The sequence below is a fragment of the Eleginops maclovinus genome, chromosome 3 (genome assembly GCF_036324505.1).
Source record: "Eleginops maclovinus isolate JMC-PN-2008 ecotype Puerto Natales chromosome 3, JC_Emac_rtc_rv5, whole genome shotgun sequence".
NCBI classification, from domain to species: domain Eukaryota; kingdom Metazoa; phylum Chordata; class Actinopteri; order Perciformes; family Eleginopidae; genus Eleginops; species Eleginops maclovinus.
Window position 1 is genome coordinate 16,568,046 of NC_086351.1, and position 15,067 is coordinate 16,583,112.

A 15,067-nucleotide genomic window follows, 5' to 3' on the forward strand; every position below is an offset into this window, starting at 1 on the left:
AAAAAGAGAATAAGCAAATTATAAACTTACATTTCTGGGGGGCTGGGGGTGACATAACATTAACATTCTAATACAAAATGTTGATAGAGGCAGCGACAATTGATCCAGCTAAATTTCGAAAAACGATCACGTTCATTCTGCCCGGTCTGATCTGTGACACATTATCGTTACAATTTCCGGACGTAGCCTTCAAAATAAAAGCGCACGCCAAATTTGATACATTTAAAGAACAACATCTTACAGCAAATTGCAGAATTGTAAACTCATGTAAATACGATTTCTGTTATGACACAAAACTAAATGCTCTTAAGAAATCCTGAATGAGAAAATATTTTTAGACAATATTTTAAAAATATTGCCGATTGGAAGGTTTACAATGTTAACAACCTATATTATCTAAAAAATAAAAATATTTTTTTATGTGATTAAGCTAACATATTTTGGACATACTGCTTTTTATTTTGTGTGTCGTGAATAAGTTTCCAAGGGGTCGGTTAATTATTTTAATTAGCTTCCGGTGTGTCCGAGCTGTGTTTGGGTACATTGACGCATATTTGAGTCTCGGGGGGTGTGTTCAAAGATTTAAATCCCTCGGACATGCGTAGACGCTGATCCGTGCTGCTGGGTTCGCCATATTGGCTGTCTTACATGGGGAGTGGAGTTGGACGAGCTGCCTGAAAAACCAAATCAGTTTCTGGACATGAAGCAATTCGAAGATAACAAGTAAATAAACGCGGTAGAATTTATTTGTCTCGTTGAACGCAAAGTGTTGAATTTGCCAAATTGCTCGCAATTTTTCCCCGTGAAGTGGTTCTCGACCAACTCGACTCCAATGGATCCCCGGACCGCTTGGATGCAGCCGGAGCAGAAGGGTCCTGCCAATTCCCCGTGGATGCACATTTGGGAAACCTCTCAGGGATTTGGAGCTAACTCCGGCATCGACAACCACCTTCACCACCAACGCAACTTTGCTTCGCTAAATGCAAACTCCACGGAGGCTAACTGTGAGTATCGCAAGAATGTAGCACTGCCGGGGTGTGTGTTTGGGAAACCGTCGAAGCGAGACAGCGGCGGCGTAGAGAGGGTACATTTCCGAAGGAAGGGCTCGTTGTCGCCGTCCTCGTCCTCACTGGACTCGGAGGCCGAGAGCTCCTCGCCTTCCGGCTCCTCTCTGCAAATCGATAATTTGAACGAAGAGGCCAGTCGGTTTATACACTACGGCGAGCACGAGTTGAACGAGAACAATCTCAGACGGCAACAGCAGCCCCCTCCGCCTTTTCACACTGTTCAGCACCACTGTCGCAGCATGCAACAATCTGGCGGCCACACCCCCACCGGGATGAAAAATCAGCATGGGAACAAGCACCACCACTATCAGTCACAGTCATCCGGCCGCAGGAGGCACCTGAACAGGGCTAACACTTTCCACGGCATCAACCCTCTCCTGTCCTACGCCTGGAATGGACACCATGTAGACTCTTCGTTTAGCCTGTGGAAAACCAGGCGCTACAGCCCGGGTATAAACGGGTAAGGATAATTGGATTGGTCTTGAAAGCGTTCTCAAAGTGAGCTACGGGGTTCTTACCCAAGTCAGCCAATGAGCACTTTTCCATGATGAATTTTAATGAAATAAGTTCAATATTTCAGAAAATTTTCACACTTAGGCCTTTGCCTTTTCTAATCTAAATATAGTATTTATTATCACAAACAGTATCAAGACCATTGGTCGTGTGGCTGAGCCAATCAATTGATATAGTTAACTGCAATTTGGTCAACATTTAAAACAATATAAGTAGGTTAAAAAATAATGAACCTGAATGTTTGACCACAGATGAGGCAAAAATGTATTTTAACTTGTTTTAAGTGCAATAATGGCAGTATAGGCTTCATTTCCAGGCCTTAAAAAAAAAAAAAAAAAACGTTCATCAAATGCATCCAGAAATACTGTCTGTAGTCGTGCCTTATATTGCTCACTCTTTTGCTGTTTGTTTTTTTTTCCTTTCTCATTTGATTTTTCACAGTCTTCATGAAGAAATTGTGGACTTTTTCAACTTCATGTCGCCACGACCAGAAGAGGAGGCCATGAGAAGAGATGTTGTGAACAGAATAGAAGGTGTCATCATGGAGTTGTGGCCCACAGCAGGGGTGAGAACATGTAAAACTCAGCTTCCTTCAGCATTTAGTATTTTACCCAAAATATCCTTTACCAGAGTTTACCAAGGCGTATTTGATTGTGTTACGGTCCTCTTAAGTTGACATATTCTCTGTAGCAACAATACAACTGATTAGTTAGCCACGTAAATCAGTTTGAAAATGTTTTGTGTGTGTGTGTGTGCGTTTTTAAATTAAACCATTGAGTTTGCTGACCCCTTCCCTGAAACTGTCTATTCATACTGAGAACTTAAAGGTTTCAGAAAGAAAATTAGTTATGTGGGAGCAATTTAACTGCTCTTTTTTTATAAACCTCTTATGAGCTGGGATTGTACCATAAATTACCCATGACAGCAGGGTTCTTCTGTCATGGTCTCCACTCAGGACATTTTGGAATACATTTCTTTATTTTGTGCATATTCTTTCACTTGAATTTGCTAGTTTTGGAATCCGTTTTGAATTCAATGTTGCTATTGCCTGTTTAAATCAATGTTATGTTTTTTGTAAAGGTTAGTCAGTATGTCTGACTATTTACTGAGCTTCACGTTTCCTGTTTGCCCTTCTGTAGACAGTCAACTAACTTTTTTAAATGGCACGTCCAGAGTTGACCAGATGTATTAATAAAGATGTAACTTGTATTCCTAAATAAACATTAATACATTTCCCATTGCATGTTGCCAACAGACTGTTATACACAGTGTACTTTGTAACAAATGCCATTGTGTTGGATATGTTTTATAAACCTTTTAAGCTAATCATAGCCCAGAGAGTTCCCACTGGGCCTCACTTTCCTCAAAAGACACATTCATGTTTCTCTAAGCTATGGTGGTATGAAAAAAATCATGTGCAGTGCAGCTCAAATGCCAACAGCCATAAAGATCCAACTTGCTGAAACAAGAGCTATCAAAGGAATGATGATTACTGTCTAATATAATGTGTGAAGACTTGAATCAGAATTGAACTAATTGGTCTTGAACTCTACAGGTGGAGATATTTGGCAGCTTCAGCACAGGACTTTATCTTCCAACAAGGTAACATTTGTGTGTGCAGTCTGACCTTATTAGGAAATTGACATTTGTTATTAAAATGTTTGTTTGACAAAGTGGGAGCAATATTTTTGGTGGTATGTTTATATCAGTGTTCTACCATACAGTATTCAGAATCACTGTTTACTTTTTGTTCTGTGCTATCGTTCTTGTATACAGTGTGTCTCTCAAGCCTATTCCAAGGGTTACTAGGTTATTTTATTCAAACATATTTTACTCTGCAATTTATATTATGCTTTCAACAGCCTGATTTTTTTCTTTCTTTCTATGTTAATTTATCAAGTTAATTTGTATAGTGACAAGATTTTTAAAATAAACTTGAGTGGTTAATAACCTTAAAGAGACACAAAAATAATGCTTCCCTGCCACCTGCGTTTGGCCACCTTTCCTTTTTACGATCTTGGTTTTGGTCACATTGTGCTCACCCAACCTTTCCCAAAAGCCTTAATTAGTTCCACAACATAAGACTTGGCCCTAATGTGTTTGTTCTTCTGTGACCTCGTTTTTGTACACTGTAGACATAATTAGTTGGATGTAACCTTTTAACAACAAAGTGCTTTGTGTTTTTGTTCTCAGTGATATTGACCTAGTGGTGTTTGGAAAGTGGGACCATCCTCCACTACAGGACCTGGAACAAGCCCTGAAGAAGCACAATGTGGCTGGTCCTTATCCTATCAAGGTCTTCGATAAAGCTACAGTAAGTCACCGGGAGAGCGATGACTGTTTCAAATAAGTCAAAAGCACACAAAGAGAAAACTTCAATAGAAGCTTTGGATGTAAAAAAGTTCAGTTCACCCAACTTTTTGGATTGATTCCAATTAACTGTTTTACCTGTCATCAGGTGCCAATCATCAGGCTTACTGACCATGAAACAAAGATAAAAGTGGACATCAGCTTCAATGTAGAGACTGCTGTTAAAGCAGCACAGTTCATCAAAAGCTATCTTAAGGTAACACTTAAACACCTGACACCTTCAGTTCATATGTGGCTTTTTTTCTTGTACAGTCTTTAATTTTTTCTCTTTCTATCTTGTAGAAGTACACTATTCTGCCGCCTCTGATCTTTGTCCTGAAGCAGTTCCTACTGCAGAGGGATCTCAATGAAGTTTTCACTGGAGGCATCAGCTCTTACAGCCTCATCCTGATGGCTATCAGCTTCCTGCAGGTACACATGTGTATGCCTGCTACATGTACTGCCTCTGCAGCAACCCCTTTCTTGTCTATCTATCTTGAAATCAATGCAATTATTACTTATCCTTCTGTGAAATGAAAAGCTCTCCATATTGTTATTTTTATTCGATACTATGTAACCCGAGAACTGTTGCATCTGTGCACAATATTTTTTCTTATTTTTAAATGCAGTTAATCAGGGAACTGTTTCATGCAGGCTGGATTTAGTTAGACCGTGTGGATAATTTTAAGTCTGATTATCACAGTTGCACCCTCGAATCGACACGCGGCGTGCCAACATCAACCTCGGCATCCTGCTGATCGAGTTCTTCGAGCTGTATGGCCATAATTTCAACTACATCAAGACCGGCATCAGGGTGAAGAATGAAGGAGCCTACGTGTCCAAGGAGGAAATGCTCAAAGCCATGGGGAGTGGAAACCGGCCATCCATGCTCTGCATAGAAGACCCAATACAGCCAGGTCAGATTGGGATTTAATGAATACATTTACTGACATGGTCAATTCATATAGAGGGTATGCCATCATGGCAGTAGTTAACATTAATCATCTGCTCTCAGTACATTAATATGGAAAATGATGACCGTGTAAAAATTGCAGAGACGAGCAAAACACTTCATAGACTTATTCAAAAAGACAAAGTTGTGACAAGAAGTATATTCTTTGGGACGCTTTTCGTTCCGATACGTAGATAAATAGATAGTCTTGATTTGACTGACATACCCTGCTGTGAAATAGGATGGAGGGGGTCTGACTCTTTTATGCCTGCAGGACTAGTGGTTTAACACATTTCACGGGACTTTATAGCCAGTTTGTAGTGTCTGTATGTATCGTATTGTCCAAAGCTGTGTGTAACCTCTCTATACATTGATTTTCACAGGGAACGACGTGGGCAGGAGTTCATACGGCGTCCTGCAAGTCAAGCAGGTGTTTGACTTTGCCTACATGGTGCTGAGTCATGGAGTATCTCCTCTTGCACGCGCTTACCCCAATAAGGAATACGACAGGTTGGTTTCTCCGTGAATGAAATGTTTGGCATTGGCCCAAAGAGTCACATTACATACATTTTTAGACTTGTATTATCTTTTTGAAAATACTTTTTGGCTAAGCAACCAACACAAGGTTGGTGCATCTTGGCTGGATTACAGCTAGCTGTTTAACCTTAGCTTGCTTACAGTTGGGTAGTTGCTTTAAAACTGTTAGTATCATAACTTACTGGGTAGCAATTTATATTTATATACTGAATATTTTGTTTGCAATAATATTAGCAACAAGCAATGGTTAGCGAGCTAGATGCTTTGTGTCTAAACGTCCCAGATCTGTCGTCTGTTGCTTTTGTAACATTTGCTTAAGTTGTTTTCAAAAGGCAAGCAAGCTATCCTAAACATCAGCCCAGGGTGTATACATGATTTAACTTACTTTATCCACTCGGATAGCATTTTGCTTAAACTACAAACTGTTGGCATGACAAGGGAGCTGAAATTACGCAATTCACCCAAGAGTACACAAATGTCACATCTTCAGATTGTTCAGGCAAAACCTTCCTTCACTTGGAAATTAGTTAAGGTCTCAGATATTGAGATGCTTCATCATCATCGTCATCAACTTTTTACTTTTTATAATGTTTTTGTAACCAAAGATTTTGAGTGTCATGATAACATTGTGGATTACACCTGTCTCTGTCTTTGCAGTACTTTAGGACGCATCCTCAAAGTGAGCCCAGATGTTTTGGCCTACAGGGACTGGACAATAAAGACGTGGGCAGCCAAGCAGTATGCCAAGTTGGAGAACCATGGTAACTTTGTGGGAACCCTGGGTTTGCATCCACTTTGTAAATAGACTGCAGGTTATATTATGATGACTCCCATGTGTTTGTAAGTTTGGTAAATAAACTTGATGCTGAAAGTTGAAAACAAATTTGAAAGTTCAACAAACCTCTTTTTTTTTAACAGTAGTATTCTGTTTTTTCCTAGATATAGAGACCTGTGAGCAGGACCTTGCCAGGCTGATGCTGGTGTCTGTGGAGGATCAAAGAGACTCTTCCTCCCCACTCAGTACTGACTCTCCCTCACCTTCTCCAGAGTTCCTCCCCAGCCCTCAGCACCACTCCTCATCCTCTTCGGCATGCTCGCTCTCTTCCTCCTCCGGAAGTGACATCGTAAGGCCAAAATATATTTTGCTTTTGAAATATTTACTACACAAGTTGCTCTTCATTTCATTGTGGTTAACCACCACTTAAAAACCTGAATAACCATGACCTGTGATTTGAATTATCATGCTGTGACAAAGATCTTTGATAGAAAAAAATGTGTGTAGTGATCAAAGCTTTCTACTATTGTTTATCCATTAGAAAAGTAACTGTTGCATCTTTTGTCAAACAGCATGTGTTTTTTTTTTTTCAGGAGTCTGATTCTCCCCCAAACGGTAATACTGCAATCCAACTCCAGTCTCTCACCCTGGCCTCAGTCCATACAGTACTCCAGATGGCTACTGACCTGGGGGCAACACATGCACCAGGCTTTATCCACACAGCGCCTCAGGTCAGTTTAATTTTCATCCCCTTTACAGGTTGCAGGGGAAAACATAAAACTAGACAAATATTTTCCAAATAAAGAAATTTAAAACTGTTGCTACAATGGTTATTTTCTTTATCTTATTATATACAAATCAATATCCAATTTTTGAATGTGGCCATTTCTTCTATCTTGAATATTTGAACAAGATTACATTTCAGTTGGACTAAATTAAAAAGCATTTATTCTACCTCTTTCAACAATGCAAAACTAACTTATAATAATTCTGATTGTATATTCTGCTTTTAATTACTAGGTCCAGATGTCCTTCCCAGAAAACCTTACCATCCCCTCACTCTCTGACTGCCGCTTCTACCATGAAAATCCACCTTCGGTCAATGTTATGCACCATCACATGACACAAGCTGCACAAGTCTCCCAGCACACAAACTCCACAAGCCCCCTCCACCAGCTCCACCACCCGCAGATAGTAGGGCATCAAAGCCACACTTACAACATGAGATCCAGCTCCCATGGCGCCCTTGATCCGCAAAATGTTGGCTTCAAGCAAAACCAAGGTGCCGTTCTCCGAGGTCAAAATCAAACTCAAGGTAACTTCAGTCCCCAGCGGCGCTTTGTCCCCCAGGGTCTTAAGACAGCACCAGGTTTCAGGAATCAGCAGCAGTACAACCGAAACACCTGGCGGAGCAAAAAGAAGGAAAACCTTCCTGCTCTTAACCAGAGCAGATGAAAGACTTGCTTGTCTGGCATTGTTTTTTGAAGGCCTCACATAACTCATCAGGAGTTTTGATGTTGACCAGCTGTGAAGCATTCATGATGCACCTGTTTTTCGTTGGAGGCTCTCTAAAATGCACCAACCATGTCCTGTAATTCACAAGTCAATTGAAGTTGACTCCAAAGGTGTCAACATGATTGATCTTTGCTAGCAATGTGCAAGCACTAAGTGATGCTACAAGGCTCTCGCAGGCAAATGAAGACTGTCAAAGGCCCAAAGTCTTAACTGTACTCATTTTGTTACATCGGTCTGATGAGCCCCTTCCTCTAAAATTTGATGCACACCAGCACATCATTTGAGTTACTGATTCCTATACTGGGTCCCCTCCCCAGTGTCACTTTTGAGCAGCTAAAGATTGACTGGATAGCTATAGAGCTGATTCAAGTTCCATGCAACTTGAACACCGTTAGAAAACATGATGTGCCATAGTACTGAACTGGTCGTTCTTGAAGTTCTGATTCTTATTAAGCCTTTTTGAGCAGGCTTTGGGCTCTTGTCTTCTGAATGCAAACTTGCTATTGGCTACACTCTTTATTCAGAGCTCTTACAGCTTGGACTATCATCTACCAATTGTACTCTGGCGCGAAGCACTACCTTTCTACCTATGCAGCGCAACGCTGACTTGATGTTTTTGGTGTGACAGCACAAAACGGACCTTGTCTCAAGTGCTTAAACTGTGATGACTTGTTTGAATGTACCAAGTGTTTTCTTTTTTTATGTTGGTCATTTGTTCCCTTGTTTTTGTCACTGGGGGCTTTTTTTTCCTTCACATTGGCACTATTATATATATTTTTTTATTGTAAACATTGCCACCTTATTTTACGTTTGTTGCGTTCATGTGCAATAATTGCTTTTATTTAATTTATTTCACGTTTTAGTTACATTTCCATAAGTTAGTTTTCTTTATTTTTAAGAGGAAATTGAGCTGTGCAATAGATAGATTTAAGGTGTGTGTGTGTGTGTGTGTGTGCGTGCGTGTGTGTGTCTTTCCAACAGAAGGGGGAGCTATGGTAAAGCAACAGGTGAAATGTGCCAAAAATGACATGATTTACCCCTGCATTATGATAACATGACATTTTGCCAACTTCCTGTCCAAATGCATTATCACCACTACTCATTTCCCTTGTTTCAGTGTTTTCATTTTTGGGTGCATTTCCTCCTAATAAACTAGTAGGAAATGCACCTTAACAGTGTTTACTTAAGTCATTTCAAAAATAGTTGGTGCTATTTATTACCAGCAAAGTGCTTTTTTTCTCTGCCTTATATCTCCTTTCAATTCTGTTAAAGCAACAGGTTAACTGCCTTCTTAAATGACCGATCTTGCCCTTTTTCCTGTTTGTAGCCAGCTTTCTGTTCTATTTGTCTCCATAAGCACTGCCAGGTTTCTTGGCTTTTATTTTTACTTCCAGTTCTAGGTGTATGCCCCAGTAGTAGACTCCTAGTGCAGTCAATGATTGATAACATTAACATCATGTCACAACACTTGTTTTTTTTTAAGCACATGGTTCATAAAGATGGCAAGAGGTCCTTCCATTTCAGAAATGTTCCCCTCCCGTATTTAAAGTCAGTATTTATTTATCTTGTAAGACAAGGTTTTAAAGCTACATAATTTACACTGCAATCTGTAAGTGGACTTGAGCTTGGGATGTCATAGAATCACCGTTACTAGAGTTTTGGTAGAGCCATTAACAAAACCGAACTTGATGAGGGTCATGTTTTAAAAGTATGTGACTATTGTAACCCCCTGCACACCAGTCTGATGGACTCTATACTGTTAGTAGCATAACTTCATCTTCAATGCCGCTTTTTATTAAGCCATTTAGAGGATGATCCAAGGGTTTATTTGTCATATTGCCACAAACTAAATCCCCAGCTCAAATGTGTGTAATTAAGGATGAGTTATGTGTAGATGACTGACATATAGATGTATACCTTGTTTTTTTTATGTAAGTTTTCTATTTTTTTAATAAACATTTTAAAACTCTATTTCCTTTTACTGTGTTTCTGTTATAAATCCACATTTGTGCTGGCCTGTACATTGTGGCCTAATGGTTAAAGGGATTTTTTTGTAGTTATTATAGTTAAGAATATTCTACTTGTGGTTTGGAAGCAATGCAACAAAAGGTTGGTTTTAAACATGGCCCACTGCAGTAAGAAATCAGCCCTCGACTACCATGGTGCCAATTATACAGTTCAGCTTTTTGCAAACTACTTCATTCTTAGTTATGCTTTACACTTGCTTCATCACAGTTGTGGACATTCAGACTAAATGGCAAGATGTATTAGTGCTTTTCTAGTCTTTGCAACCACTTAAATCATTGTTTACCTATTCAAACACTAATGCAGAGGAGTCGAGGGAAGGCAATACAAGATCCCAGCTGCTCAGAACAGAAGCCATATTGTATACTATTTTTTTAACATTGTAACTTTTAAGATGTGTACTATTTTTGTTTTATTTTTATGTATGTTTTTGTATGCACCAAAACACCATAACAAATTCCTCATGTCTTAACCTACCTGGCAATAAACCTCTTTCAGGTTCTGATACAATCCATTCACAAGCACTCGCACACTGTAGAATCCTCATCTCGTGTGTTGTAATTCTTCATGTTCTCTGACGGGGGCACTGTTGGATCGTTGCTCGCCTTAGCCACAAATAATTCATTACCTTTAACATTTTCAGCAGAGTTCAGGACAGTGGAACGTGATGAGGGCTTAAAAAAACCACTTCTCTGAAGGCTCAATCATTGGAGCGTTAGAGGCTGCAACGGTTGTTATTTTATTCCAATTAAAATCGAGGGGGGAAAAGTGTCCTCACTGAGACCCCTTTTAGCATTTGTTGGCTCATAGACGCTGACTAAGGCACTATAAAATTAGATTCAACCTTATTGTCCTCGTCCACTATTTGTCTTCATTGATGATTAAATAGAAATGATATTTTGGCACATGCTTTAGTTCATAATGTTGTTAAAAGCCTTTTTTCTTTTTTGGTTCCTGAGGCATATATTAAGTAGTTCACACTGGCAAGGAAGCATTGGTCCTGTATTGAAAATCTGCAGGCACAAATCCACATGTGACATGCATATCTGACCACCTGTAAATCACACGTGTGTGTGTGTGTGTGTGTGTGTGTGTGTGTGTGTGTGTGTGTGTGTGTGTGTGTGTGTGTGTGTGTGTGTGTGTGTGTGTGTGTGTGTGTGTGTGTGTGTGTGTGTCTGAGATCTGCAGGAAAGAGGACAAGTCTCTGCATAAGATGCCCACTAAAGGTTTGAACTACACAGGAAAACAAAATAACAATATTTATTTATCTTTCTTTAGTACGGGAGATGAAATCAAGTGTTCAAAATGTGTTGCATTGCTCCCCTCATTAAAGTGAGGACATCTCCCTGTAATTGACTCTTCTCTCCAACATACAGAGGGAACAAATATACACTATTCATATTGTTTTGCATGCCAATCGATGAAGTAGAAATGTGAGAAAACCCGCGCGTCCTGCCTGAAGTAAACGGAGAAGGTTATTTAACAGACCTTACTTCCAAATCCCAATGGCAAGAAAAACTAAGTTCTCTCAGGCAAAAGTCAACAGTTGTACCTTCAGGCTGTTTGTGGCTGTCAATTTCTTGACATCTCACATCTATCCCTATTGAAGTCCCACGCATAGGCACTCCACTGTGCGATGCGAATCGGGACGCTGCAGTAATTAGTGTTTGCAAACAACATTGTTCAAATGGCAGTCAGTGAGTGCCAGGACAATGGAGATGTCAGTTAGGTTTGAAAAGTCATTGTCAGGAGACTCCATTTTGAATTCAGACTCACATATATTCTTGTAAATAAATGGTATTTCTCAGAGTCCTCAGTTTCTTCATCGAGCCATGACCAGACAGAATATTTTTGCATATAATTGCATATAATAATCCCTTTATAATTTTATTAGAAGTATTCTGTATAAGTGAGATATTAGGAAAGTGGGACACGTTATGATTTAATGTATTCCATCCAAATATATATATATTTTTTGCAATATAAAAAGAATATTTGATTTGAAAGTTTTGTGATATAATATACATTCAAGCCTAAACATGCTTTTTTATGGTTTATGGTTTACCCTAGTGTTAGCAATAGCATCAACCAACCAAAGACAGATTTGGGAGAAAATGTTGGGTCCCTTTTACACAATGTAACATTGACAGGACTTATGTCTTTCTTTCTGCCAATTACTCTTCAGGTCGGCCTGTCTATCTTCCTCTCACTTTGTGTCTTTCTCAAACACAAAAAGAGAGACATGTGATCAAAGGCTCTTCCATAACAGGTTCTGTTTGTTGTGCTCTCTCAGGATGTATGGAAGAAATATTGTACTATTATGCCATTTACAGCATGAATCCACCTAGAGACAGATGATGAGCACAAAGCGTACAAAATGGAGGTGGTACTGACAGACATCTTTTTTTCTTTTCAGTAGAATGAAGAATTAATGTTATGAAAGACATGAAAGTAAAAGAAATGGAAAAAAAAGTCCACTTTCACACTAGCGTAATGGACATGAATGTGTCATCATCAATGTCAATACATGGCGGGCAAAATGTTGTTTATTCTAACACCAATATTTAGATAACTGCTACAAATGTAGTATCACTGGTACCTTCCAATTCTGTGAAATAATGATGACATCTGCACCATCTGTTACACTTCACCTCTTATTTCTCCCTACTTTCTTTGGTGAGTCATAGGAACATGCCTTTTGTGATAATGATGTATGGTACCTGTCACATACACCCCTTATTCCCATGATCAGAGTAAATATCTAACCCTGTGCTGGGTATGGAGATGTAAAATCCAACTGAAAGATCAAAATGCTCTCATATTTGCTATCTGTCGATCATTCTATAAATAACACGCTTGGGGACTACTCTCCAGGGGGAGTGTTGACACATAATAAGCTGTAACATCCTTTTCTGACATAGATAGATAACATAGATTTTTATTTTTATTTGCTGTACTTTTACAAGATGTAGAATATTTTGGTTTTGATCATAGACTATTCGGTTTGGTTCCATTGCAATATACATTTATTCCTAACTTGTCTTAACATGTTGCTAGTGTATTATATAAGCCTTTGTTTTAATTTCAGTTAGTGTAGTGCAGACCATAGAGATACTGATCCCCTTGGATATGCCAACTACCCTTGTTTCCTCTTGACGTATAGGGCAGCTATAAGGGACCGCTGTTACTGTACATGTGTCTAAATCAGAGCCTACTAAAAAGTCTATAATGTATCCTTATTGAACCTTGTTCATTTGTGTTTCATTTACATTGTAGTTACTATAAGGCTTCCCTATCCCTTATATGTTTCCAAAGTCAAAGCATATCACTTTGTTTGTAAAAATCCTAGATATTTTCACTTACCTTGATTTCAATCTCATTCAGAGGTCGATTCACAGTGTGTCAATTGAGATATCCTTTATTCTCTGACTCAAAGAGGCTTCATGGATTCTGTTTTTCTGTGCTTTGCCTGGTAAAATAGCGCCATTCAGCCTCTCTCTAGTATAAAGATCCCTAATGATCCCCACAATGCCAGTATTCAGGCTCTTCACACAAAACCGGTTTTCCTGTGGATAATGGACCCTCATTTTCTCAGCAGCTTTAAGAAACCTATGCTTCTAAAGATCGTACAGCAAAGTTGAGCAGACCCTTACAACTGTATTTTCAAGAGAAAGGTAAGAGTCAGTGTTCATTTTTCATCTTTTATGGTGAAAAGAGAATTGTTGTGAGTGTCAACTAAAAGGCAACCTCCGGGTCTGAATAAAGAGCCAATGAACAAGTTCCCTGAACTTGCACTCCCTAAAATATCCAACAGGGGCAACTCCACTGGTTCCCAAACAACAATTTATAGAAGTCAATGAGAAAAATTACCCAAATGATCAATTGACTTTTAACCAATCAAACGGCCCTTTGTGTTCAGAAGCTTAAACAAATAGTTCATGTTTTTTTTATCCAGCTGCTCTGATTATTTTTTATTGATCTACAGTATGTAAAAGCATGTTTTGGTGTTCCTATCATTAAAATCTATGATGTTAGCTCCAATCAAAGTCAACAGTCTGGGCTTAATTATTATGAATACACCGAATACAAAAGTGGGTACATCTTTCAGGAAGATTTACTGACGATCAGGCATCATTGGCATACCCGCTAAACCTCAGATTAAGGATGTCTTTAAAAATCCTTTCAGATTAAAGAAAAAGCATTGCCTTTTATTAATGTATTTCTATTGTAGCCTTCCTCCACCTATCCAGATCACTCACGCTATGTCTGTATTGTACATGTCTCTCCAAATGGAGTTACCTTTGTGGCTTGTCTATTCAGATTCAATCAATAGAACATAATATAATATGAATGTGTTCACTCCCATTTCAATAATTACTTTACAGTACATTGCATGTATGTGAATATGTGACTGAATAGTGTTTCATTTTATGTCCACCATGAGTTTTTCCTCAGCGGGTTGAAAAGAGACAGAGGAATGAACGGAAAAGGACATTAACATATCATTTCAATTCTCTCATTTTCCAGGTTATTAAGGCTTAAGGTATAATAATTAGATATTTTGTTCATATTTCGGTGAAAAATAAACTGGTTATGGATTATAGTGCTTACTTTTTGCTCCACTTATCCTTTTAAGTTATCTTGTTTGCAATCCTACATAAATTATCCTTCGCCTTTCCCACGACCTTCTGATATCATAAGGGATGAATTTACCTCCCCCAAAGATGCAAATATCCATCTGTAATAAGCCTGCAATTGCTCGAAGTCATGTTTCAATGTATGTGTGTGTGTGTGTGTGTGTGTGTGTGTGTGTGTGTGTGTGTGTGTGTGTGTGTGTGTGTGTGTGTGTGTGTGTGTGTGTGTGTGTGTGTGTGTGTGTGTGTGTGTGTGTGTGTGTGTGTGTGTGTGTGTGTGTGTGTGTGTGTGTGTGTGTGTGTCCAAACACATTTTATTTTGGTTGGAATGCAATGTGCTACATAAATAAAGATTTTACAAGCCAGGAGTGAGAAACGAACCTCCTTAAGTCACACACAAGCGCTTATAGCAGCCCAGCAAGTGCAAGGACGCACAGACCCATGAAATGGGCAGAAACTCTTAGAATTGGCAGGCATGCTAATGTTAGCTGGCATCTGATGAGTGACAGCTTACATCGTCAACAAATGGTGGATACTCTTATCTGAGTGAAGTAACATGCTGCTCATTATTCATGATTATAACAACAAAGCCATCAGATCAGGGAAAGATGGACATTTGGCATCAATTACGTCACACAGAGAATAGCCAGGCATTAGAGATATTGCAGGGAGTTGTCAACATTTGTGAAATAACAAGCTG

At 39.1% G+C, this 15,067-nt stretch overlaps 1 protein-coding gene across 1 annotated transcript; it reads left to right on the forward strand.

The window, feature by feature from the left end:
• Window positions 1-626: 626 nt before the first annotated feature.
• Window positions 627-9,679, forward strand: LOC134862226 (terminal nucleotidyltransferase 4A-like). Its single transcript, XM_063879994.1, has 12 exons — window positions 627-1,527; window positions 2,022-2,145; window positions 3,136-3,182; window positions 3,774-3,894; window positions 4,039-4,146; window positions 4,233-4,361; window positions 4,633-4,846; window positions 5,265-5,391; window positions 6,076-6,179; window positions 6,358-6,542; window positions 6,787-6,924; window positions 7,214-9,679. The coding sequence occupies exons 1-12, from the start codon at window positions 833-835 to the stop codon at window positions 7,646-7,648; spliced, it is 2,427 nt and encodes an 808-aa protein (XP_063736064.1). The 5' UTR covers window positions 627-832; the 3' UTR covers window positions 7,649-9,679.
• The last annotated feature ends 5,388 nt before the right edge of the window (window positions 9,680-15,067 follow it).